Source organism: Leptidea sinapis, chromosome 5, assembly GCF_905404315.1.
Source record: "Leptidea sinapis chromosome 5, ilLepSina1.1, whole genome shotgun sequence".
In the NCBI taxonomy this organism is placed as follows: Eukaryota; Metazoa; Arthropoda; class Insecta; order Lepidoptera; family Pieridae; genus Leptidea; species Leptidea sinapis.
Genome location: NC_066269.1, coordinates 152,892 through 179,071, shown reverse-complemented (window position 1 = coordinate 179,071; position 26,180 = coordinate 152,892). Strand labels below are relative to the sequence as shown.

The following is a 26,180-nucleotide window of genomic DNA, read 5'->3' as shown; positions in this document are numbered from 1 at the left end:
CAAAAGTTAATAAGATGAATAATGATAAATAAATGTTAATAAGATGCGTTAAAATTTAAGCTACTTCATCTTCACGGGCCTTAAAAATCTTAGTCGGAATTTCTTCATATCCGCAAGTATTTAAAGTTTTTAATGATTAGATAATTTTTTGAGTTCTTCTGTATCAAAATAATTTAAATAAAATGAATTGAACATAGGTTTTATATGTTTTCAAGCTTTCAATATATTTATCTTATGGTAAGGTATGTCGGATTCTAAATTAGAATATAACTTATTGAACTCAGTAGCCATTTTCAGGGGATCAGTTACTGTTCTTTTATCTATTTTTAATTTCTCTATATTATGGGTGGGAGGTCCGTTGCTATTGTCTTCTTTAATTACTGTCCATGAAGCTCGGGCAGCATTTTTAATATTTTTAACATAATAAATAGATCAAGTTTTTTGAGCATGGTAAATACACTTCCTTGAGTAGTTAAGATATTTTATTTTCTTTACATTTTATTTTGTAGTATCTGAAAAGTAGACTTCTTTTTGTTTTACAACTTTTGGTCAACAAGCTGTCTCTATCGGTTTCGTTCCTTCTGATTTTCGGAGATTCGGTCCGACCATCGTTTAGGAATATGGCCTCTAGGTCTTTTACTCTCTATTTTTCCCATCACTATCAAACGTTCAAGGTTATCGGCCCTCTGCGTGCAACATGGCTAAAGTATCGCACTATGCGCTGTAAGCAGACCATGTACAGACATATGTCTGTAGTAGTGTAGTATGTAGTCATGAGAGTCACCAGAGATTCATTAGAGCGTTGCAGACCGTCGCTTTATAACGATGAATAAACATATAATAGAGTCATATGATATTTTCTTTTCTTTTTTTTGGAAAACAAACAGCTATATATTTTACATACTTTTAGCCTTAATTTATAAAAATACAATAAGCCAGCAAAGTTTTCACAAACGTGTAGCTTCTGAATTGCTAGTTTAATTACTCGATCGGGTACAACTAGGCTCGCATACAACACTAAAGTTATAGATAAAGGTAAGGGTTGCAGCTGCAATCAGGGAATGAGGTACTTTTGAAAGAAAATATCAATTTGTTGGTATTTATTGTTATACCTATCGCATGACCTTTGGAGAAATTTTTTTCTACAGTAGTTACTATTAACTCGTGGAAAATGAATACTGAAAATAAATTGGTACGTGTCGGAGAGAATCAACAGTTCTACCTATTGAGCCTCTGATGTATTTTGTAATGACCATTGCCTATTGTCGGTCACCAGGTTACCTTTAGTAACACCAGAAGAATCACAAGAGAACTTCTACTAGGCTTAAGGTGGACGTATACGTTCTGAAGATGCCCATGTCATTTCGGCGTATAGTTGTACTATTGTATTTTATTCTTTGGTAATGTGTAATATCTAGTTATTGATTTTTTATTTTAGGGAATAAGAGGAAGTCACATGGTGCTAGATCAGGAATGTAAGGAGGGTGAACTGTGCACCTGGAGGGTGAACGCAACGCCAAGTGATCCAGCTGTTGCACGCTGTCAAATTGATCGAGCTGTTACTCGGGTGCGCCAGATCAGAGATGACAGCAATACTCCATGTGTGGCCGGATCTGCGCTTTGTAGAGCGCTAGAATGTGGGCCGGCTTGAAGTATTGCCGTTCTCTATTTATGACGCCCAGTTTCTTCGAATCCAATTTGGCTTTGCCCCCCAGATGACCACAGAATTGGCAATCGCTCGAGATTTCGAGGCCCAGTATTCCGATACTAGACAATGCTTTAATGAAAGTGATGTCGAAGAGCGGTGATACGACAAATGGGGTTTTTTTAGTGGTAAACGCGCAAAATTGAGTCTTCTGGGGGTTAAATTGGACAAGGTTCAATTTAGCCCATTCCGCGACCTTCCCAAAAGAGGATTCGATAGAAGACACAAGTTTCTCCCGGCACTGGTCGACAAATTCTACATCACGAAAATGCATACTTTTTGCAGACGACGATTCTCTTCTAATACCTAACCTTAACCCATCAATTAATAATGACAAATTTTACCTACTCTAAAATTACTTGGTATCAGTATAGAAAAAAAATTAGACTGGAAGGCTCATATAGAATCACTAGTTAAAGGGATACATAAATTTGTCTTTGCTCTTAGGCGAACCAGAAATACTATATCAAAAGAAGCTGCAATCATTGCCTATCATGGCTATATAGCATCTAAATACGGATCTTGCACTATTTAAACATTGCAAGGTTATAAATGTCTTTGATAAAGTGAAATTCCGTATATTGTCAGAAATAAATGAATCAAAATTCCTTCGAGAAATTCAAAGACTGCCTCATCAAAGACAATTTACAGGAACAAACATGTCATTTAAATTACCTAAATCTACAAATATATATGGCACCAGAGCAAACAACTACGTCATTCCTCTATACTTAAACGAGACTCCCTTAGAGATTCAAAAATTATATATAAATAAAAATAAATATAAGTCATCGTTAAAAAAGTACTTTTTACAAAATCCTTCATTAATATAATTGTATCTGCGGTAAGCTAAGTAGACAACTAATTTGTAATTACTAACATTTAGTTGATAATTATTTTTTGTTTTGCATTTAATTGATTTCTATACTACTTTGTTTAAAATTGTAATTTAACATCTTGTAATAACTGTATTAATTGAAAGTAATTGTTCTTTTCCTTTTAAATATTATGTAATTAAATTCTAAGCGGCTTTACACACAGATAAGCTTCCTAAAGTTTAAGTGTGTGTTATTATATTGTAAGCTATAACTATATTGTATTTTAAATAAATATTCTAAAAAAAAACTTCACAAACATAAACTAAATATTACTGTGGCTGGTTTAGGGCAATGCGATAGCTGCAGACCTCTATTTTTAAATTTAAACATACTGACTGTAACTGAAATTTACGTACTAGAGGCTAGCTTATTTGTTAAGAAAAATTCAAATCTATTCACTCGGCTGGGCGACTGTTCTTTGTTTCCATCGCGTGATCCTACGAGACTTCGAGTGCTAAACTGTCATGTTATGTGTGTAGAAATATTTAATAAATTACCAAAAGAAATAAGAGAGGAGACAATGTTAAATATATTTAAATTTAAATTATAAAATATTGTTTTTACTCAGTAAATGAATATTATCAAACGAAGTGGTAACTGGTTGCAATACTATTTTTACCAATAATATTATATTTTGTTGTTATTATTTTTACTGCATTACCTCTTTGCATTTAAATGTGTATTGTAGGGTCTTCTTGTAGGAATTACTTTGATTAAATTAAATGTAGCAGTAATTATTGATTGTGTTAGGTTTATAAATCTTGTGAAATGAAACCACAAAAATATTTGCATGTCTGTAAAGACGAAATATGTGCCTGCTCTTAAATTTGTAACAACTTTACTTGTGAATGTTACTGGCAAATAAAGAACTTTGACTTTGACTTTTGACGATTTCCCGAGAGAGACCTGCATGGCCCGTGTATACGGCATCACCAGGGCTGTCCTCTGCATAGCAATGTATGTTGGAAGTGTTGTGGTTTTCGCTATATCCAAACTAACTGCCAGGCCTTCCCCCTTGCTTTCGATAGCCCGTGCCCATCTATGTGTTAGGTATACCAGAAGATCGCCTGCCGACCGACCATTGCGAAAGCCGTAATTTCGGTCGTTGATCAACTGGTTACCCTGTAGGTATACCAAGAGCTGGCGGTTAATTATGCTCTTGATGATTATGGAGAGCAGGGAGGTAATAGAAATAGGCTTGTAGTTTTCCGGATCCGAATTGTCTCCTTTTTTTGCAAAACGCATGATGCGAAATTGCATCCAGGAGAAAACTTATGACGTTTTGGTTTTCGGAACTGGTAATATAAAAAAAATTAAAATTATAGACATGTTTAATGCAAGTTTTTATTCTCAATTTCTATGTTCAATTTCGAATAAAGCCTAACTTAAATACCTGGGGGTTATTTTGGACAGTAAGTTGCTTTGGAACAAACACATTAAACATAAGCTGGAAAAAGCGCATCATCTTTTGGCAGTAGAGAAAGCACAAAACCCTCCAAAGATAGGTAGATGGCTTTACACAGCAGTCAAGACCAATCTTCTACAGGGCGATTCCAACGGCTGGCTTGCACAACCGTAACAGGACGCAGGCACATTACACTAACGTTCGTCCTAGAAACTCTCCTAAAATCACTGGAAATTCACATTCAACATGAAGCTATGATATCGGTTCTTCGTCTGAAAGTGTTGGATGGTTGGAATAGCAAGAACAGCCTTATAACTTTATTACCACATACTGGATAATGGATTGGGTAACGATGCCGCGGTTGAACTTTCAACGTGAAGCTCAATGACCCAGGTGGCTGGCCCAGTGTCACATAATATCCACACAATATCCGATGCACAAACGTTTATAGACTGCAGACAGCCGAAAGAAGCGTAAACTGAAATATCGCTCAAGCAGACCCGATATCCGAATCATGGTGGGCACCCTCACGGGTCACATATCACTAAATAAGCACCTTTTTACGGTGTAACACTCCGCGCAAAAATGACCCAATGGTTTGTACTGTTTGAAGGGCGGGGTGATATGGAGCTCCAGCGGTGTAGCAAAGGAGATTCGTATGCCGTGTCCAGTGAGGTCACCGGATCTTATCCCGAATCGATCCTCGACCGCCACGTACCAATGTGTTTGCGATTTTCAAATTAATTAAATTAAGTACGTTTACTCGACGCTTTATAAGATCGGTCACACTTTTGTGATTGCTCTGGCTGTTACGAAGTAGTCTGTATGTTGTAGTTTTAATGATAGGGAGTAATTACTATATGTAAGTGTAACGTCCTACTAAGCTTACTTGTTGATATATTTAATTGTAATAAGTTAAAGTTAAGACGATTCAAAAATTTACTTTAATCAAATTTACCATGGACTTCCGAGCTCTATCGGTTCTTCTTCTACCAAAACATCTGTATACTCGTTAAAATTCATTCAAATCGTTTGAGATGATATCGAGATCCGCATTATTTAATAATAAAAATATATTTCAGTATACCCTCTTTTTTCAAATGAAGACAAGTGGCTAAGGAGAATGAAGAGATTTCGTCAGAAATATTCTGTTTTATTTTCATATACCTATGAAGAGCTATCACAACGGTTCGGTGATATTAAATCGTACAACAATTTGCTATGGGACTTCGAACAAGGGATACCTACTCCCAATCAATCAGGTATACAAGGATTATTGAACGTCATCAAATCTGTAGCACGGACGACTAAAAAAAAGATTTTTTTTTACTCGTCCGTGATCTGTAGTATATGATAATATTTATATTATGAGTAGTTTTTATACTTTACTAATAAAGTACTTGAAGTGTAACGTTCTTCCACAGTGCTGTTCACAAGGAACTTTCGGAACGAAAGGAAAGTACAACCAAGCTGTGAAATGACATTCCTAGTGCGGTGTTTCCGGTTCGATACAACGTTCCTGGGTACCTACATAAAGCGCGTACACCTTTCATAAAGGCTGGCAATGCTCCTGTGATCCTCTGGTGTTGCAAGATAATATGGGCGGCGGTGATCACTTCACACCAGGAGGCCTACTCCTAAAATCGATATATCGCGGTATTAGTCGTGTCAAATCCTACTCTTAGGCCCGTATTAATAGATCAATCTCAAACTAGAACTTGAGTGCGTCTCAGATGAGACTGACTTGAGGCGTGAGCGACGCCTCAAGTCTGTCGCTAATTAATAGACGCTACTTGAGTTCAACTCAGCTGAGATTAGTCTCAAGTAGCAGCTGGAGACGAACTCATGTTTCTTTGTTTTTTCTCGGCCTAATTACCAAAATTGAGCCTAATTTAATGAGTTGAGAGTGAATTGTTGGCAACGTTTCGATATTTATAAATTTAAGACAATGTTTATACTTTATTCAATTTTAAATAATTAATATTATTTTCATCTTTTTGATTATTTTGATGACTATTTTTATGATACAAGAATTTATCTCATTTTAAGTCGTTTGGTAAATTATCAGGCATTAATGAAACAACAACGAACAAAAACCTGACGTCCTACAACATCGGTTTGTTCAAAATGCCAAAAGAAACAAATCGTTGTTATTGCTGCGAGAATACAAAATAATAGTTTAAAAAACACGCTATATAAAATTCAAGTAAAAAATAGAAAATAAATTTAAATTGAAAATAGTGTAAAAAAATATATTTTATTGTACAAAAAGCGTGGAGGGGTGTAGAAGAATTATTATTTTAATAATATCTTAAAAAGCACGCCACGCTTTATGTACAATAAAAATATATTTTTTTACACTATTTTCAATTTAAATTTATCTTCTTTTTTTTTAAACTCTTATTTATTATTCATTTTTTAGTTAAATTTTCTATAAAAGCGTATTATTAAAAGTATTAAGTACTTTAACATCAATTCCTGCCTTATCGACTATAGACCTGCCTAATCTGACCGTTTAAAGTGGGTAAAATCGCGTCTAAAGGAGTCAGTTACAAACAGAAATACAAACATACAAGTGAAGCTAATATAAAGAGTATAAAAACGATATGGTTTGATGCAATGGATAAACGGAAAAAGTTTGTCTTTTCTCCTACGGCGAAAAAGTTACTTATGGAAATTTTAAAAATGGTGGAAAACATACAGACGGGCGAGGCTACGCTTAGGAAAAAAATTGAAGCGTGGGATTCCATAGCCCGGGAGTTTAATGCTAGCCTCCTTACTTTGCAACACGTAAGTTCACAATTTTTTTTAATGCCATGAACATGGAGAATGGAGAGGTCTAACCATAACCTAAATTAGTAAATGAATGCAATCATTAATTATATAAATCATTAAGTATGTATAACAATGAAAAGACATCAATATATATTATTGTTTTTGAAGATGATGAAACCTGTACTTTTTCTTAAAATCGCGGTCTTCGAATGTACTACTGTCATCTCTGATATACGGCTTAGGCAAACGAATCCACCTAGGCCATAAAATATTGTTATAATATTCAGCAATAACTTCGTTTATTTACATGTTTTCGCTTCAAAATAATTATTTTCTGAGTTAAAACAGCTACTCAAGTCGTGGTCGAACCGCACTTGACTTTGGCAACTCCAAATACGCACTTGAGGTGCGTCTTAAGCGCCGAGTTTGATTTATTAATATGAACGTATTTTGACAACTCTCAGTTGAGATTGAGTTTGAGTTTAGTGTCTCAAGGCCAATTTATTAATAAGAACAGAGACTTGAGCACGATCTTGAGCTCACGCTTGAAGCTGAGATTCATTTATTATTACGGGCCTTAGTTACATCATATTCAATGTCGAAACGATGAACGAAACATTATTCGATATTATCGGCTCTAACCCTACTCTTATTTAAAAATGCGAATATTCGAATTTGACAAATAATCAAGTGGACCTCCAGCTTCCTCACTGGGCGCAGCATACAAGTTGTTGTCGACGGTTTTTGCTCGAATCCTAAGCCCGTGAACGCTGGAGTGCCCCAAGGCTGTGTGCTATCTCCTACGCTGTTTCTTCTGCATATCAATGATATGTTGGACACCTCCAACATATGTATGTTGCTATGCAGCCGACAGCACTGGTGATGTCGTATACACGGGCCATGCTCTCTCGGGAAAACGTCGTCCAGTGCCGGGAGAAACTAATGTCTTCTATCGAGTCCTCTCTCGAGAAGGTCGCGGAATGGGGTAAATTGAACCTTGTCCAATTTAATCCCCAGAAGACTCAAGTTTGCGCGTTTTCCACTAAAACACCCCATTTGTCGTATCATCGCTCTTCGATAACACTTCCCTTAAAGACTCGCCTAGTATCGGAATACTGGGTCTCGAAATCTCGAGCGATTGCCAATTCCGTGGCCATCTGGAGGGCAAAGCCAAATTGGCTTCAATGAAGCTGGGCGTCATTAATAGAGCATGGCAATACTTCAAGCCGGCCCACATTCTAGCGCTCTACAAAGTGCAGGTCCGGCCACACATGGAGTATTGCTGTCATCTCTGGTCTGGCGCACCCCAGTATCAGCTCGATCCATTTGACCGCGTGCAACGCAGAGCAGCTCGAATTGTCGGGGACGTACACCTTCCTTAAAGGCCGGCAACGCTCTTGTGATTCCTCTGGTGTTGCAAGAGAATGTGTGCGGTGATCACTTAACACCAGGTGACCCGTTCGCTCGTTTGTCCTGCTATTCCATAAAAAAAAATCAAACGTCACTCTTACGATAATCTCAACGATACCTTCCAGGCTGTCGTTGCTATTATCGTTTCAAGTTGTAGTTGTGCTTTTATTTTGATTGTGGAGTCAATTTCTTGAGTATTTTGGTGTATGTTAAATAGATAAACATACGCCAAATATTTAAACATTAATTACATATCCAACAGGATTTTTTTTACATTTTTTTATTTGCTAGTTTTGTTTTATTTATTCAATTTTAAATGGTCATATTTATGTTATGAATACATACATGTGGGGCAGAGTCTGCCATGGTCCTTTGCGTCTAAACTATGTTTTGACTTTTGACACTTAACAGCGATATAGCACAAATAATATTTAGTTCTTCAAGGTTTGCATATCGTAAAAAATCAAAGTATTAGTCTATGGTTACGATTAACGATAAGGAATTCGGACATTTGTTAGAGTAGGGTAGTTGCGATATATTCGGAGTATTATCGTATGGTTTCGAATGTGTCGTTGTCGATTTTGCGAGTAGAACTGGAGTTGACGTACGCTCGTGTATCCTCATTTTCAATAAAAAAACTACGTTTAAAAAAACCGACTTCCAAAATTAAAAAGTGTCAACAAAATAAAAATTTTATTTAATACACCTTTTATGCAAACCTTTACCTTTAATATTAATATAATATTATTATTTATATGTGCTATCTATTGATAGGTTTTAAGTCAGTGCCAAGCCCTAAACAAAATAAAACTTAATATTATTGACACGAGAGTGGGTCAGGGATTGGAAATAATACTCCGCTTATAGGAACGAGTCTTTATTTGCTTTCACTTTTTCTGAACTTGCACTTCGCCGGTCTGCCGCTATTCCTCTTGTGGGCGGCGGTACATTCAACGCGTCACACCGAACACTAAGTCTCTTCTATCTTCTTCTTCTTGGAACACTTCCACTTTACACTACTCCTTCTTTTCTTCTTCTTCTTCTTTACACTTTCGAGTCAAAGCTAGAACTGCCGTAGGCCACGCTTATTAGGGCTTATATACCCCCGGATCCGTTCTATTTTCAAAATGATTCTCCCATTCCATCTTTAAATTTAAATTGTACTAGAAAATTCTTTAAACTATTTTTATCCTGCTTACACATTTTCCATCCTTTTTTTTCTGTTCGATTTGATCCTGAACTTACTAGAAATTTCCTTTAACTTTACAAAACCCAAAAAATTCCATACACTGCACCTACCAGTCGAATCCGGGTCTACAGCGTCTAAAGTAAACACTTTTCCGCTGAGCTACGAGTATTGCTGACGGAGCCGTTGAAATTAACAATGTCTTGAAGTTTGACAACTCTCGTCATTTACGTTGCTGCACGATATGAAGTTTGACAACTCTCGTCATATATTTCGAAGCGTTGCTACGCAACATTATAAACAGGTTACTTACTGTATTTATTTAGGTTCTCTGGTCTTGCGTGTCTGTCCGCTTGTGTTGTTTTGTTCTAGACAAGCTATCCCGCTCAAAGTCACGCGTGGCGAGTTTATTACATTTGGCTTGGCACCAACTTCAAAGCTATCAATATGTAGCACATACAAATAATAGTATTTTATTAATATTAAGGGCAAAGGTTTGCATAAGAGGTGTATTAAATTAAATTTTTAGTTAAGTATTTGATACTTTTCAGTTTTTGAAGTCGGTTTTTTAAACGTGTTTTTTTTATTGTTTACGATTTAGAGTCAGTTAATAATAATATATAATCAACTGAATGAAAACTCCAAAAAAAGAAGCCGTACACAGAAAACAATTATGTCATCCAAGTAGACTAAAATTTTCATATAAATGTTCATAAAATGAAAACTACTGGGCCAAACTATGTAAAATTTTTATAAACAAATAAAAGAATTACGTAAATCGGATCATAAATCTCAGAGTAATCGGTGTACATACAAAAAAAATACCGATCGAATTGATAGCCTCCTCGTTTTGGAATTCGATTAGAAAGTAGAAGCTTCATTCCACGAGAAACCCAAACATCATTATGAGACATTAACGATATCCGAGAACGTGACATTCGGCGATCGTAGTACTTATATAAAGAAAAAAAAGATCACAAATAAATATTAATGGACTATTATCCTTAACCTAAAGTTAAGTAATTAGTTAGGCAACGTGTGGTGAAAATGTGCGGTGATGTACCCACACTTCATTTAATAAATATATCATTATTAAAATATATATTTATGTACATCTATATGCTGCATTTTACATTTGTAATATCTTTTTTGTCGTACTTTTTAAAGTACAATACACTAGTACCTTACATTGATCTATCTCGTAGGGTTCAGCCAACGTTTACAATGTAAGCGACAAAAAAATGTGTTCATTTACTACATCACATTAGAAACCTCTAAAATTATCAATGTTTCTCTAATATATTATGCATGTAAACTTTCCTCTTGAATCACAAACCAGCTACAATTGAAAAAAAACCGCATCAAACTTTATAAAAATCTAAGAATATATCGGGACAGCGGACAACGGACGAACACGGACAACTTTAATTTATACTAAGTACTGATTAGAGCGAAAATCGAACGCCAAGAATTCTCCTTACACATATAGGTGTAGTGCTAGGTCGCTAGTGTCTCACCTGTATATATATAATATAATACATATGTATAACTAGACTATTAAATACGCTCCATTAACGTTTCAAAACGTAATAAGTACTTTTTGGTATTTCTGCTACGCGTTGCCAGCAGAGTTACATTTTTAGCGATGAATCTAAAACAGTATGTTGGGGAGAATGATTTACAACTTTCACAGTAATCAAAGTAATTATCTAGATAATTGCACAATATTTTTATGGTTTAAGATGTTTGTCTTGCTTCATTGGCTTCGAACCTGCTGGAAAAATATAGACGCTGTGACCTAGAGGACGGCTGTATCGACATACTAAGAAATGGAACTGATTTTGGATATGCAATAACACACAGGTAGCTATTATTGTTAGCTTTAAGTATGCATTCTATTATAATGATAATTTCTCATAATTATTTCTTCACTTCTTAATTATCATATGTTTGAGATAGAGAGAAGAGAGACAGAGCTAATATCGGCACTATGTAATGTAACGGCACTACCTAATGTGCCTTTATATTTATTAAGAAAGCTTATAGCTATTTATAACTATGTTGACTATAATATGTAGAACTACAAGCCATTTATCAGTTTTCACATATAATATGTTTCTAATTAGTTACCCTTACCAGAGAGTTACGAAATTTTATATTCAATATTCATCATTCATATGAAGGTTTGAAATTTTGAAAGATTTAATTTGATGCCAATGCTCAACAGATTGCTCCACTTTATATTGGCTCGGTACGGCGTCGGTTGCAGAATATTTTCAAAAGAAGAGGACGAGCGACTTTCGAAACAGCTGTGTTCTAAATGTTTCGCTGAAGTTCAATATATTGCCTACAATAAGTTTGCGCTGGTGGATATTATGTTTGAGATGAGTATGTGATTTGATTTCTCACGGAACAAACAAAATATTATAACGATAGCTTTTGGTTAAGATGGGTCTCACGATGGCGAAACTATCTGTTAGGCACAGTTTTGTTCAGTTGTGTTTCGACCGCGTTTTGAATACAACGCCATACAATGACAAAGTGTTACCTCCTGCCCATTACAATGCAGTGCCGATCAAGAGTTTAGAAAAACCCAAAAACTTCGTGCGGAACTACAATAATTGTGCTCGTCACCTTGAGACATTAAATGTTGAGTCTCATTTGCCCGGTAATTACACCCGCTAGAGCGCCCGTCAGACCGAAACACAATAATGGTTAAACATTTCTGCTTCATGGCAGAAAAAGGTGCCGTTGTGGTACCCATAATCTAGCCGACATCATGTGCAAAGATATAATAATCTACAAATACAAAATTGAAATTATTTTCAATGTCAGCTGAAGAAAATTTCAAATAATCCTACATTGAAATGCTTAGGTTAACTTATAGGTAACCTTAACTTGTAGGTAACTTATCAAAAATGTGAACTCATTTAATTTCCAACAAAACAAAAATATCTTATTAATCGTATTAAAAATGGTACAGTATATATATTGGCGGTTTTGTTTTTGACGGCCGTCGGCATCTTTTGAGGAATATTGCGTGATTGTGATTCGATAATGTCTTTCTCACATTCTCCAAACACAGAGCAGTAAATATTATTATTAATTTAAATAATATTCAAAGCACAATTCAAAGAGTAAAAATACTGAAACAGTATACTACTGAAAAAGCTTTACGCAGTTAGAATCAGAGGGAACCTTTTTGGATGGACAGAATCGTATATAAGAAATCGCTGTCACTCCGTCTTCCTCGGTGGTTTTAAATCAGACTTTGTTGAGGTGACTTCTGGTGTACCTCAGGGATCGCACCTGGGTCCTTTGTTATACAATATATATTTATATGACATAAGTAATTGTTTTCCTAATTCAAAATTCTTGCTGCATGCTGACGACAAATAGATTTATTAAAGGAGTTCACAAGTAGACGATTGCTTAATGTAACAAGACGACTTAAATGGACTGTCATATTATTATATAATAACAGTTATTATTACTAAATGTCAAATTATTACATTTTCACGAAATCATAATAGTATTTCATAAAATTAGATTATTTATTTATTAGCATCGCCAACACAATAATCACTAACTATTTACATTAAGTCTAAGTGTTATTGCACTTACAGGCAACGACCAGATGCTATTGTAACATACATAATTTTTGAATTTTAACAACATAAGAACTAATACAAAGATACAATATAATACAATACAATTATAAATTCGTTTCTGTAAAGTGAGAATTAACAAAACTTATTTATCATACGGGAGAATTAAAAATTTTACATTAAAATCAACTTTCGGAAGACTATTCTTGTTCAAGTGCGAACAATTCTATTAAGAGTACGAAAGTGACCTAGGTTAGACTTTGCAGTATTTGTTAAAAATGTAACGTGTCTGCTGATTCTCGAGGGTCTCATGGGAGCGGATACATTAATTAACGAGAGAATATCAGGGTAGTCAACTCCACTGGTAACAATTTTATATAAAAAGAGACAATCCAATATATTCCTCCTATCAGTCACTGTGTGCTTCTTAAAATATCGCAAGCGTTCTGAATAATTTTCTAATAGATTGCATAAATTGGATTGATATGAAAGATGCCATATAAAACGTTTTTGGATTTTTTATAATCTACTATTGTATATTTGGTAGTGACGACACCATACCACAGAACAATACTCTAAGATACTGCGAACAAATACATTATAAATTGTTATTTTCGTTTGAAAAGAATTAAATTTTTGCAATTCCTTATGACAAAATCTAATGTTTTTAATGCTTTGTTAGCGATGGTTTCGATGTGTATGTTACGTTTGAGCTCTCTGTCAATGTGATGCCTAAATCGCGAATAAAGTCCACTTGAGTTAATAGCGTCCCGGGAATTGATTTTATACAAAGAATTCAAATACTTATTAACGAAATTATTCCAAAAACTACTCAAATAAGGGATTAAGGTGTGATTCATGATACCAAACTAGTCCATAATAACCATTTCGAAAGAATAACATATTTTGCGGTTCGATTGGACCCAAAAAGTAAAACATTCCGGTGAGCGACAGACGACAGCAGTAAGTACACAGTCAGCGGTTGCCAGTGGGCACCGGCCACGGCGAGTCACTTTCCACCAGCCATATCATTCTAAGTCTCTTTAGCGCATTGGTGTTCTAAGATATGTTAACTTTTTTATTTACTATATTTAAACTTAGCTTACCGACATTTACTTTTATACTTTAGTTATAAAATTATTTTCCCCAAAAGTGAATTTGTAAATTCTTTAACCGTTAACCGTTACCTTATCGCGTTTGAGGTTCAAAAAACTGATATTAAACTGTTTAAATTGCAGTATATTCAAGATAATATATTAATCGTCACACATGGTATCGTCACAATGTAATTTAAACATTATATTCGAACAAACACTCACATTCACTCACACAAACTACTCACCATATCAATTACTCAATGTGGATACGATTTCTTCTTTTCTATCTATTTAATTTTTTCTTGTAAGTTTTTTGTAATTTTTGTCTAGTAGTTTTAGTTTTTTTTCTAAAACTACAAAATTTATCACATACTATAAATAATAAATAAATAATAAAACTTTTATTTGGAACAATTTAACAAAGCAAACAAGTAAAAACGATGATAGCTGCAAAAGTATAAACTGCAGCGCAGCTAACGACGGCCTTCTCCGAATACAATAAGGAATGATGTTCCATGCACAAAGATCTAAATAGTAAACAGAGTACAAGACAAGTACAAGACATTAAAAAATAGTACGGTACATGTGATTTGAAACGTATACATTATTATTATAATACTAGCTGACCCGACAGACGTTGTTCTGTACATAATAAACAATAAACTGTTTTTATGAATTCGTCAATAATATTTAGAAACATCAAGAATTATATCCTCAAATATGGTTGCTGTTGTTGAAACGAAATTTTATCACATCAGAACTGCCAAACCGTGCGTCAAAAACTTCTCTTATAGAAAATATGTCCATACAAAACAAATATTGCAAATAAAAATGATTATGAGCCCAAATCTAAATAAAAACTATCCTATCTCTCAAGTTGGACTAAACTGCGCTCCATGCAGTAATCCCAATTAAAATCCGTTCATTAGTTTAGGAGTCCATCGCGGACAACCTACCTGATTTGACGTCGATGAGTCTGGAACTGATGCTGGTGGCTGGCTGGAGACGGCTGCTATCAAAAACGATCATAGGTATAATGTTTGGTAATAACTCTCATTATATTAGAAATTAGGACCTAATTAAAAATATAGAAAAAATATTTAATATTTCCAATAACACAAAATTTTTAGATTTGTGATGATGTGTACATTACCATACTCCTCGGATTTGACACAAGAGCAAAATAGAAAAATATTTAAATTAAATGCAACTTTGTGTAATGCGACATTCCACAACAATGAAAATTTAATTTTATTTGACAAAAATAAATTCATTAATTATAAACTGAAAATAACCAATGGTAACCTATACCTACCATTTAGAGTTAAGCGACAGCTGGCTACTTTAGTAGCTTATAGTCTTAGTTAACAAACTACTTCCTTATTATTTAATAAACAATAGCCTCTATTGGGCAAAATTGTAAAATAATCGACATACAAGCCTCTATTGGGGAATGTATTAGTACTAATGCACAAGAATATAACAATGAAGATTTTTCTTCAATTAATTTAAATTAAGTTATTTGACAAGGGAGGACAACTCATGCAATATCATACAAAATAGGCAACATTCACCAAATATAAATGTTACTGCTATAGATAATCATAATATAAAGCTCATAAATATTGTTCACCAGAATATACAAGGTAGCTCAAGTAAGGAATTAGAAATTGAACTGTTTTTGAGCTGCTGTCATATAGATATTATTATTATGTATTACAGAACAACATTGGCGTAAGAGTCATCAGCTCCAGTTTAGTTTTAGAGAATACAAAGTATTTCCTATTTATTAGTATTTCCTAATTATTTATATTTAATACAAAATATTTTTATAGTATAAAGGTTCCCTAATTATTATTAATAATAGATTAAAATGTAAAAAATAGAAGAGATATTGTTAATCTCTCATTGGAACAACTAATTGAGATAGCTTGTATACTAGAGCAATTTATTATTGTAAGTGTATACCGCCCCCCACTGCATCATATGAACAATTCCAACATAGAATGGAGGAGGGACTATCAAAATTTAGTAAAACCAGCAAGTCAATTATAGTGTGTGGAGATTTTAATAGAAACTTGCTTGAACCTTCGGCCAATTGTACTAGCCTTAAAAAATTATTTCAGTTTTAATTTGTTCAATGTATTTTGGGAACCTACTAGAATCACTTCTACAACAGCAACCTGTTTAGATAATATTTTTACAGATGTTACTATTACTAGTAAACTCATAATTAGTCCGACCATAGTGGGCAACTTATAAAAGTAAATACAAGATTGGACAATGTCAGACCAAAAAAGGTGACGATTATACCAGTTATGGGTAGCCGACTTGAGAGGTTTAGAAACAATTTGGTAAATACGATACCATTTTTACACTGTGGGGAAACTGCTAATTTTCACTATAACTTAGTCTTCAATTCCTTCTGTGAGGAATGGTGACAGTAAACAACAAACATTGTTTTAATGATTGGGCAACAATGGGTATCCACAAAAGTCGTAAACGCTTATATGACCTTTATTATGAGAAACATTACAATAATAGTGAAGAATTTAAAATATATGTAAAAAAATACTCCAAGCTCTTTAAAGTAGTTTGTCATGAAGCGAAAACACGTTTCATTGCAGACAAAATTAAAAACAGTAATAATAAAGTAAAAGCGACTTGGAGTGTAATTAACAATGAAATTAAAAATAAATATTTATTAATTAGAGCTAACTTAAAAATAAAATCAAAGAAACCTAATAATAAAATTTTCAGAAACCCAAATACGAATAAAATGAAATAATACGAAATACTCAAAAGATACTAAACCATTTTGTCACTATATTGTGAATGAAAGTGGTCCGTTATCTTTTTTTTTAACATGCATCCTATTGATAGGTGCTGAGAGCCCTAGGTTTGTTTTTGAGACGCCAGTTTTGAAAGGCATATAGTTTATAACACGACTATACGGTCGTGGAATTCTTACAGATATTTTATAAAGTAAGTCAGACGCAACTAAGCCTTCATTGAGAAGTCTATGTAAAAAACATAGATCTAATAGTTTTCTACGGTCTGACAGAGTCGATAAGTTATAGTGTCGGAGTCTGGAATAGTAGCTAGAATTTATATTACATAACTTATCGCCAAAACTTACATAGTGCAGAAAGCGCTTCTTCATACACCGATATGATACGTTCCTTGATTGCTGAATATTGTTTGTCTCTTGGTATGTTAAATAGGATGTCAGAGATTTGTTCGATGTCAGCCTTTTCTGATTGGACGAGCACCATCTGTGTCAGCTGGGCTGGAATCCTCTTGAGGTCATCGGTGGCGGCTGCAAAGATGTGATACCACAATCGCGGATTTTCCCGCCAAAATGGTGGTATGGGCATCGACAGTGAAATGCTGTGATTTCTGTCGCGGTGGGCGCTGGAAGTGGCTGAGCCTGGTTTGTGTCTTCCATTTCTTCGTCGGGTAGATATTCCTCGAGCAGAGATTTGATGAACAGAAATTCGTCGTTTCGGAGAGCTGGTGAAGCTGTTCTTCGATGTGTAGCCGGGCAGAGGTTTGGTGTTCTTCTGTTCAGGCTTCCTTCTGCCGGTGTTCTTGTTCGGGCTTCCTGGCAACCTTCTGTCGGTGTTCTTGTTCGGGCTTCCTGGCTTCCTTCCCTCGGTGTTCTTGTTCGGGTTCCTTCCGTCGGTGTTCTTGTTCGGGGTCACCACTTTAAAGACTGAGCGTTTGGAGATTAAATAAAACAACTGCTTGAGTAGTATGAAGACTGTGAGGAATATGCGGAAGATGATATATTTTACTTCAGTTACATGCTATATATACAAAATCCTTAAAACTAGTTAACAATTACAAAAGTTAATTACAATTGTTACTTAAAAAACATTTACAAGTTTAGAAAATACTGGTGTGTATTTTCTAAACTTGTAAATATTTTACTATACTAAAGCTTACATTTTGAACAATAGTTAAACGTTTAATTCTATAAGAATTGAGAATAATATTATGTGTTCTATCTCGCTCTAAAACTAATGCTATCGCAGTAAACCGGCCAGCGAGCGCGCGCTTGTGTAAACTCGCGTCGAACCTCGATCATCCGATGTCAATGAGCACTTAGCACATACTCTGTCGCTCATTGATTAAAATAAAATTTAATGAATCGCGTTATAAATTCGGAAACAGAAATTGCAAATGAATTTGATAAATACTTCTCCGAAATACCGATTGTCACGACCTTAACTCTTCGCCAAAAGCAGCATATGATATACTTAAATTACATGTACCAGTATCTTCCACTGATTTGAAATTTAAGTATGTTACAGGTAGCGATATAATAAAAATCTTAATATTAATTAACCTAAAAAATACAAAAGACCTATGGGGCCATTCGACTAATATTGTAAAATACATACTTGACATCATAGCACCTGAATTAGCAATAATATTTAATGAATGCATAGATTGGGGGTGTATTCCTTGACCTCATGAAATACAGCAAAGGTATATCTTTGCTTAAATCGGGCAGTTCTCTTGATCCTGCTAAACTGCTGTGAACAGAACAGGAATCATTGAAGTAAAGGGAATAGCCGGTACTCACCTCTTCTGCAAGATCCTGGGTTCTTCTATATTCGCCTGAGTGTGCTGGCGAACCACAATATATATAACGCGGGACACTTAACGAATAAATCACTACGATCTCAAGGCGGCAAATCAACAGGAACACGAGGATTTCCTGGATTTATACTTAAATGTTGCGGGAGCTCAACCTTCGCGTGCGGTTACTTGACGGAATGTGTGTTACGCCATACGACCATAGATGTCGCGGCTCGCGTTTTTATTCTTAACTTGTACCGGCTAAGTTGCTAGGATAAAGGTGTAAGGGGTTAAGGAAAAGGTGTTATTTGGACAATTGGCGTTACCATTTTCACCCCCCATGTGACCAATGGGTCACCATTAAAAACCCTTCATAAGATAAGAAAAAACTATGACTCTAGAAACGCACGATGTATGAGTACACATACGGATACAGAATCATGGCGCAACGGTACAATATTAATCATGCTACAAACTAAAGCGGTTCGCGTAAATAAAGAAATATTTATAAACAAGACTTACTCTAAATATAACTAAAACTATTATAATAGATGCGCGGTTATATTTTTTATTGTTTAGGCAGAGGACACAAACGAGCGACCGGACGTAGGTAAGTTCCCTTGACGGTTCTTACAGTGCAAACGCGCGTGACGCCGTCCTTCGAGGGATGAACCTTCTCTATGAGCGCCAGGGGCCAAGATAGAGGACGAACACTATCATTCATTATAATTACTACTGTCCCTGGCTCTATGGATGCGGTTGGAGTATTCCACTTCTGCCGAACTTGTAAGCTGTGGAGGTATTCCATTCTCCAGCGGTTCCAGAACGACTGAACCAAATTATCTAATAAAGAATGTCTATGAAGTAAGCTGACTCGGTCAGACTCCACTTCAGGCGCGGGTCTTTATTTCTGCGGCAAAAGTACATCAGCAGGATTCTCGATACCTGAAACATGATAGAAGTTGTCAGCCGGAATGTTTTCCGTAATCTGAACAATGCGGTTGGCGACAAATGTTTAGTTTAATGAGCTGGCGTTAGAGCCGAGAGATCAGCGGGGTCAGAGCTCAGTACTGTCAGCGGTCGCGAGTTGAGCAGACACTCTATCTGAGTGAGGACAGTACAAAGTTCTTCATATGATAAAAGTTGATGTCCGATTACTCGGAACAGATGCGTTTTCACTACTTTTACAACGCTTTCCCAGGCACCTCCGAAGTGCGGAGAATTTGGAGATATAAACTTCTACGTTATTATACTCTCCGCGTACTCTATTTCTAATTTCGAACGGTACTCTACATCGAGGAATTCATATAACTCGCGAAGATAGGAATTACTACCTTTAAAATTTGTTGCGTTGTCTGTATATATAATTTGTACCGGACCCCTCCTAGAAAGAAACCTCTTCAACGCTGCAAGTAAGCTTGGAGTGCTGAGGTCTGTGGCTAACTCAACGTGTACAGCACGAGTGCATGTGAAAATGCAAAGATACGCCTTTTTACTGCGGACGCCACCGCGACGACGACGACGACGTATCGGTGTATAAGCGATAGGACCTGCGTAGTCGCAGCCTGTATGTGTGAATGCTTTAATAACTTGGCGTGTACGACGATCGGGTAAGTCTTCCATCAGCGGGTAATTGGGGCGCGGTTTTAAACGAAAACAAGGATTGCACATGTGGACGCGTTGTCTCAGAATGCGGCGTGCCGATAAGATCCAGAACTCTCGGCGCAAGAGGGACATCAGTAGTTCTGGTCCGGCGTGTAAATTTTTTACGTGATAGTGGTCAATAATCATACTTACTATATGATCACTGCGCGGTAATATAACGGGATGCTTATGAGCATAATCTAAAGCGGAATTGGATAGTCGACCACCTACAAGAAATAAACCGTTGGCAATGAAGGGCCTCAGTCGATTAAAAGCTTGTGAACAAGGTTTATTATTTTTTATGTTATAATATTCTACTGCAAAATATTTGCTTTTCAGAGCGCAGAGTATTTTATTTTGAGCGAAGTTAATTTCACTGGCAGACACTGAGTCAGTTCTGCGGCGGTCTACAGACGCTGTAATAGCGTTGCGGCGTGATTTTACATTTATAAATCTATAAACGTAAGAAACAATGCGAAGTAACTTAGGCCACGATGAAATAGGAAGCGCTAAATCATATAGCACGCAATACTTTATTGGTGAAGACACCATATGCGTTAAAAGCTTTTGTTCAGGTACGTTACTAATAATTTGTCCATCTAAATCTTTAAGCGGCCATTCAGATGTATTTGACGAAGCCCATGGTGGTCCATAGAGCCATAGAGGATGCGTGACTAATTTCTGCGGCAAAAGTACATCAGCAGAATTCTCGATACCTGAAACATGATAGAAGTTGTCATCCGGAATGTTTTCCGTAATCTGAACAATGCGGTTGGCGACAAATGTTTGCCATTTATGCGGTGAGCTTTTTGTCCAATATAACGCTACCTTAGAGTCGGTAGACCATAATTGGAATAACTGTCGAGGACAGCGCGGAGTAACTTAGCCATTAAAACCATAGCACATAGTTCTAAACGTGCAATTGTGACGGGTTTTGTCAGGCTGACTTTAGATTTAGCACGTACTAATCGAACAGTATTGCCTGATGACGCGTTAACATGAGCGTAGATCACCGACCCATAAGCCCGTTCACTAGCGTCTGAAAATCCTAAGAGTGTAACTTTACAACCAATAAATACACCAATGTGTCGCGGTACGCGGATGTCATTAAGAGAGGGCAACTCTAAACAGAATTGTTTCCACTTTTTATAATATAAGAAGGCGGTTCATCATCCCATTGGAGCCCGAGCTGCCAAAGTTCTTTTATCAATAACTTGGCGTATACAATGGTGGGAGCAACGAAACCCATTATATCCCATAGGCGGGCCACTGACGACAAGAGGTAGCGCTTAGTACTCTTCTCATCTGCGGCGGGAGTGGTAACTTTAAAATAGAAAGCATCCTCATATCAGATATGCCAATGCAAGCCTAATATTTTGTGTTGCATGGATTTATCAAATTCAACATCACAGGGAATTTTATGTGAGTCGGGAATATGTTTTAAAACAGTTTGACTGTTACTATTCCATTTGACGAGATCCCACTGTGCGCCCTTGAACAAGTCAATAAGATGATGTGCAGTAGCGACTGCTTCTCGTTCAGTGGGAACCGAGAATGCGTGATCATCCATATATTGAGATGAAAGCGCTATTGCACTCGCAAGCGGGTATTTTTCTCCGTCGTCTTCTATGAGTTCCCTTACTGTACGCAACGCATGGTACGGGGTCGGGGGGGACGGGGTACGCTAAGCCGAAACAAACTCTTTGAAAACAATATAACTGCAAAGGTTCGTCAGGATGAAAACGGTATAAAAAACATTGATAGCGGCGGTCAGATTCGCGCATTCCTAGCTGCAAGAACTGTTGGCGGCAGTCTGTCGTCATAGCAACGGCATGAAAACGAAAATTCAAAATTTTTTTTTTTTTAATTCGCCATGCAAATTCCGCCCTGTATGTAATATATCATTAAGCGATAACTTACTTGCAGTAGTAGGGGTGGAGGCGTCCATAACAATACGCAAACGAGTGGATATTTTGTCTTCACGCACTACACCAAAATGCGGAATAACGTAAATCGGATCGTGAGTATCATAGCGCGGCGCGGGTGCGATGTAATTTCTCGCGATATACTCTCGTATAACATCATCATAAGCCAATCTTAATTTCGGTGATGCTACTAATTTTCTTTCGAGACACAGAAAGCGCCTACGTGCGATATCGAAAGAGTCACCAAGTGTGTACACATCCCCTTTGAACGGAAGGGCAACTATGTATCTCCCACTACTGGGATCGCGGGTCGTGGTTTCTTTATAAAATATTTCGCATTCACATCTTCTGGGTGTTGAATGGGCGGCGTGGAGGGAGAATCTTCAAGCTCCCAGAATCGCTTGACTAAGGAGTCAATAGCGACAGGCTCTTGAGCAGCACAAGTCAGAACATGTTGTGAATGATATATAGATATTGTGGGTACGGAACCCATTAACACGTACCCTAACAACGTGCGGAACGCGGAAGGTGCCGGTGAGCCACGGGGTGCGGATATTATTTCAGAGAGAAATAAATGCGGGTATATAGAAGCACCTATTAAGGCGTCAATTTTATTAGGTCCTCCGAAGGACTCGTCAGCCAGCGGTAATTGCGATAAGCGTGATAACACGGACTGGTCTATCGCAGCGGTAGGTAAGAGATCGGTAATCTGATCAACAATGAGCGGTGAAAATAAATGTTGTTGTCAAAGCGGGAATAAAACCTTAAATTAATAAGCGAATTGTTAATAATTTTTTGTTCGCCACCGAACCCATTCACAACAATACGTTCGATGCTTAGCGGTTGATATCCTAGGCGATTGCAACATTCCTGCGTGATGAACTGACATTGCGATCCGGAGTCTAAAAGTATCCTAATGACTTGCAGTTTACTATTAATATCGTAAACAATAACTTGAGCGGTTGGTAATAATACAGCGGTGTTTGTATTCTGAGCGCGGGATGTATGACTTCTCGCACATAGTGCAACATTGTTACGCACGGCGATATGCTCGTCACCACTCGTGTCCGAATCTCGCGGTGAGGCTGTGATGGTGATATTTCTCTAGTAAAATGTAGGTTTGTATGATGGTTTGATTTACAAGAGCGACATGATGTCCGAGAATAACAATTACTAACGCGGTGGCTAAGACTTAAGCAGTTTATACAAGCCCGGTTTTCTTTTATGAATTTAAATGACATTTTATTGAACTCCTGACATTTGAATAAATGTTGATGAGTAATGTTATTACACAAACATTTGCGGGAAGCAGCGGCAGTGTTGAGATACGTTTGATAAGTCGGGGCGGTGTTATTGGAACGGCGGTTATTATTATTACTTCGCGAAGTACTAACAGTCGCCGTAGTACCTTGCGAACGTTCCAACACTTTAACGCGGGACAGTATAAATTCGACAAACCTATCAAAGTTAGGCATCTCGGATCCACACTGGGTCTCGAATGCACGTACCGTCTCAAAATCTAGCCTTTTACATGCAATATGTACTAATATTAAATCACTGAGATTTTCTAACTTTAAGTTTTGTAAGGCACGCACTGCACTTACAAAATTATCATTCAATGAATTAAAGTTAACCGCGGAACCTGATTGTATTGCTTTAAATCCTAACATTTGATTTAAATAAGCAGAGATGAGCAACCGCTTGTCGTCGTACTTGTCTGTTAGGGTTTTCAAGATTAAGTTATAATTCTCAGCGCTCGGAGAAATACTGGAGATCACACTAAGTACCTTTGATGACAGTTTTCCTAACAAGTAATGTAGCCTTTCAGTATCTGATAACAACGGATTGTAATGCACAGTAAACTTGAAACTATCATAAAACAAAGGAAAGACGCGAATATCACCTGAGAAGGTAGCTAATTCTATAGGCGCTAACTTAGGTCTAGACTTATGTATAGCGTTCTTATTATCATTAGAACCCGACGCGACGCTCGGTTGCACTGTGTATTGAGTCTGTACTCTTTTAACGCGACTATATAAAGATTCAAATGCTGACTACTATAGTCAGGCTTTGCGGATTACACTCATTACGAAGTTCGTCAATATTCGCGGATTCATCTCGGAATCTTTCCCTAGCGGCGGTATCAATATTAATACTTTTCTGTGATAAATCGTATATATTTTGTACTATTTGAAAGCTAACTTCGCGTTCAGCTTGTAGCATGACCAATTCTGAATCTATCTCGCCTTCGGAATCCGAAGATATACGAGGATCTTTCTTAGGTGGCATTGTTTATAATCTAAAATAAAACAAATCAAATTTGAAGGTAGTTCTAATATTGAGAATGCGACGAAATTAAGTATGTCGCTTTTAATCTATGTTTGCTCTCGACTCCCTTACGCGGGCGGATTATACTGCGTGACACTTCAAATGAATGATTTTGTGCCATGTGTATGCAAATTGCAATAAGGTATTATTTGATATCAATTTATGTAATTACTATTTAATTAGATTACCAATAAACTATATAATATTATGCGGGGTTACGTGCTACTAATTAACACGGCGGGAAGTTAAATATACTATTGCAAACACGTTTACACACAGTTGTAACTTTTATAGAAATCTATAGATATTTAATCAAATAAACTTATTTAATTCACTAATTGAGACCTAAATAAGCTACTCAATAGGGCGGTTATAATGTTTTATGCGGAATAATTGCCGATAACTGGCTGTAACGCGGTATGATTTAATGCGGTAGGTACATGACCTAAACTATAAAATTCTAAAAGCCTCAAATCGGGCTCAAAGAACCACAAATATGGTTGCGCCAGGGAATTTAATGTGGACTGTATTAATAAAAGGGGGTACTCAGGTGAACAGAACAGGAATCATTGAAGTAAAGGGAATAGCCGGTACTCACCACTTCTGCAAGATCCTGGGTTCTTCTATATTCGCCTGAGTGTGCTGGCGAACCACAATATATATAACGCAGGACACTTAACTAATAAATCACTACGATCTCACGGCGGCAAATCAACAGGAACACGAGGATTTCCTGGATTTATACTTAAATGTTGCGGGAGCTCAACCTTCGCGTGCGGTTACTTGACGGAATGTGTGTTACGCCATACGACCATAGATGTCGCGGCTTTTTTATTCTTAACTTGTACCGGCTAAGTTGCTAGGATAAAGGTGTAAGGGGTTAAGGAAAAGGTTGTGTGTTATTTGGACAATTGGCGTTACCAAGGGGCTTATCAACAATTAATGCGGGTACTAGACTCATTGAGTACATCTTTGACGCCTGGGAAGAGTCACAGGATGCATTCGGCATTTTTTGTGATTTGTCCAAAGCATTTGACTGCGTCTACCATGAAACTTTACTCCTAAAACTAAAACATCATGGAGTGAAAAATAGAGCCCTAAATCTGTTAAAATCATATTTAAGCGAAAGAGTTCAGATAGTCAATGTAAATGGCAAACGGTCTTAGGGTAAACCTGTGGGAATAGGTGTTCCACAGGGTTCTATTCTCGGTCCTTTCTTGTTTCTTATATATATTAACGATCTACCGTTTGTAGTAGATGATAGCCATGAGATTGTATTGTTTGCTGATGATACTTCACTTATTTTTAAAGTGAAGCGACGTACAGATATTGATGACGAAGTAAACAATGCACTCTCAAAGATAGTGCGTTGGTTTGAGACGAATAATTTGCACGTAAACAGTAAAAAAACAAAGTGTTTACGGTTCATAATTGTCTCTAAGAAATTTCAACCTATCAAACCATGGATTACGTATAGTATTCTCAAGTGTATGAGGAAAAGAGATCGCCTGTACAAAGTATCTAAAAAATCGCCATCCGATCTAAATAGGATAACTTATACTAGGTATCGAAATATCTGTAACTCACTGTTGAAATCACTTAAGCGGCAATACTTACGAGGAAAATTAGAAC

At 36.5% G+C, this 26,180-nt stretch overlaps 1 protein-coding gene across 3 annotated transcripts in view; it reads left to right on the top strand.

Annotated features, from left to right (window-relative positions):
- The window catches only part of LOC126964667 (UPF0764 protein C16orf89-like), a 56,252-nt gene that overhangs the window by 17,115 nt on the left and 12,957 nt on the right, over nucleotides 1-26,180 (top strand). For 2 of the 3 annotated variants that reach the window (XM_050807926.1, XM_050807925.1), the window contains exons 3-5: nucleotides 5,071-5,250; nucleotides 11,102-11,222; nucleotides 11,587-11,747. In XM_050807926.1, coding sequence (XP_050663883.1) covers nucleotides 5,071-5,250; nucleotides 11,102-11,222; nucleotides 11,587-11,747 — 462 coding nt within the window. The remainder of the gene's footprint in view (nucleotides 1-5,070; nucleotides 5,251-11,101; nucleotides 11,223-11,586; nucleotides 11,748-26,180) is intronic. The other variant, XM_050807927.1, reaches the window with a different exon arrangement.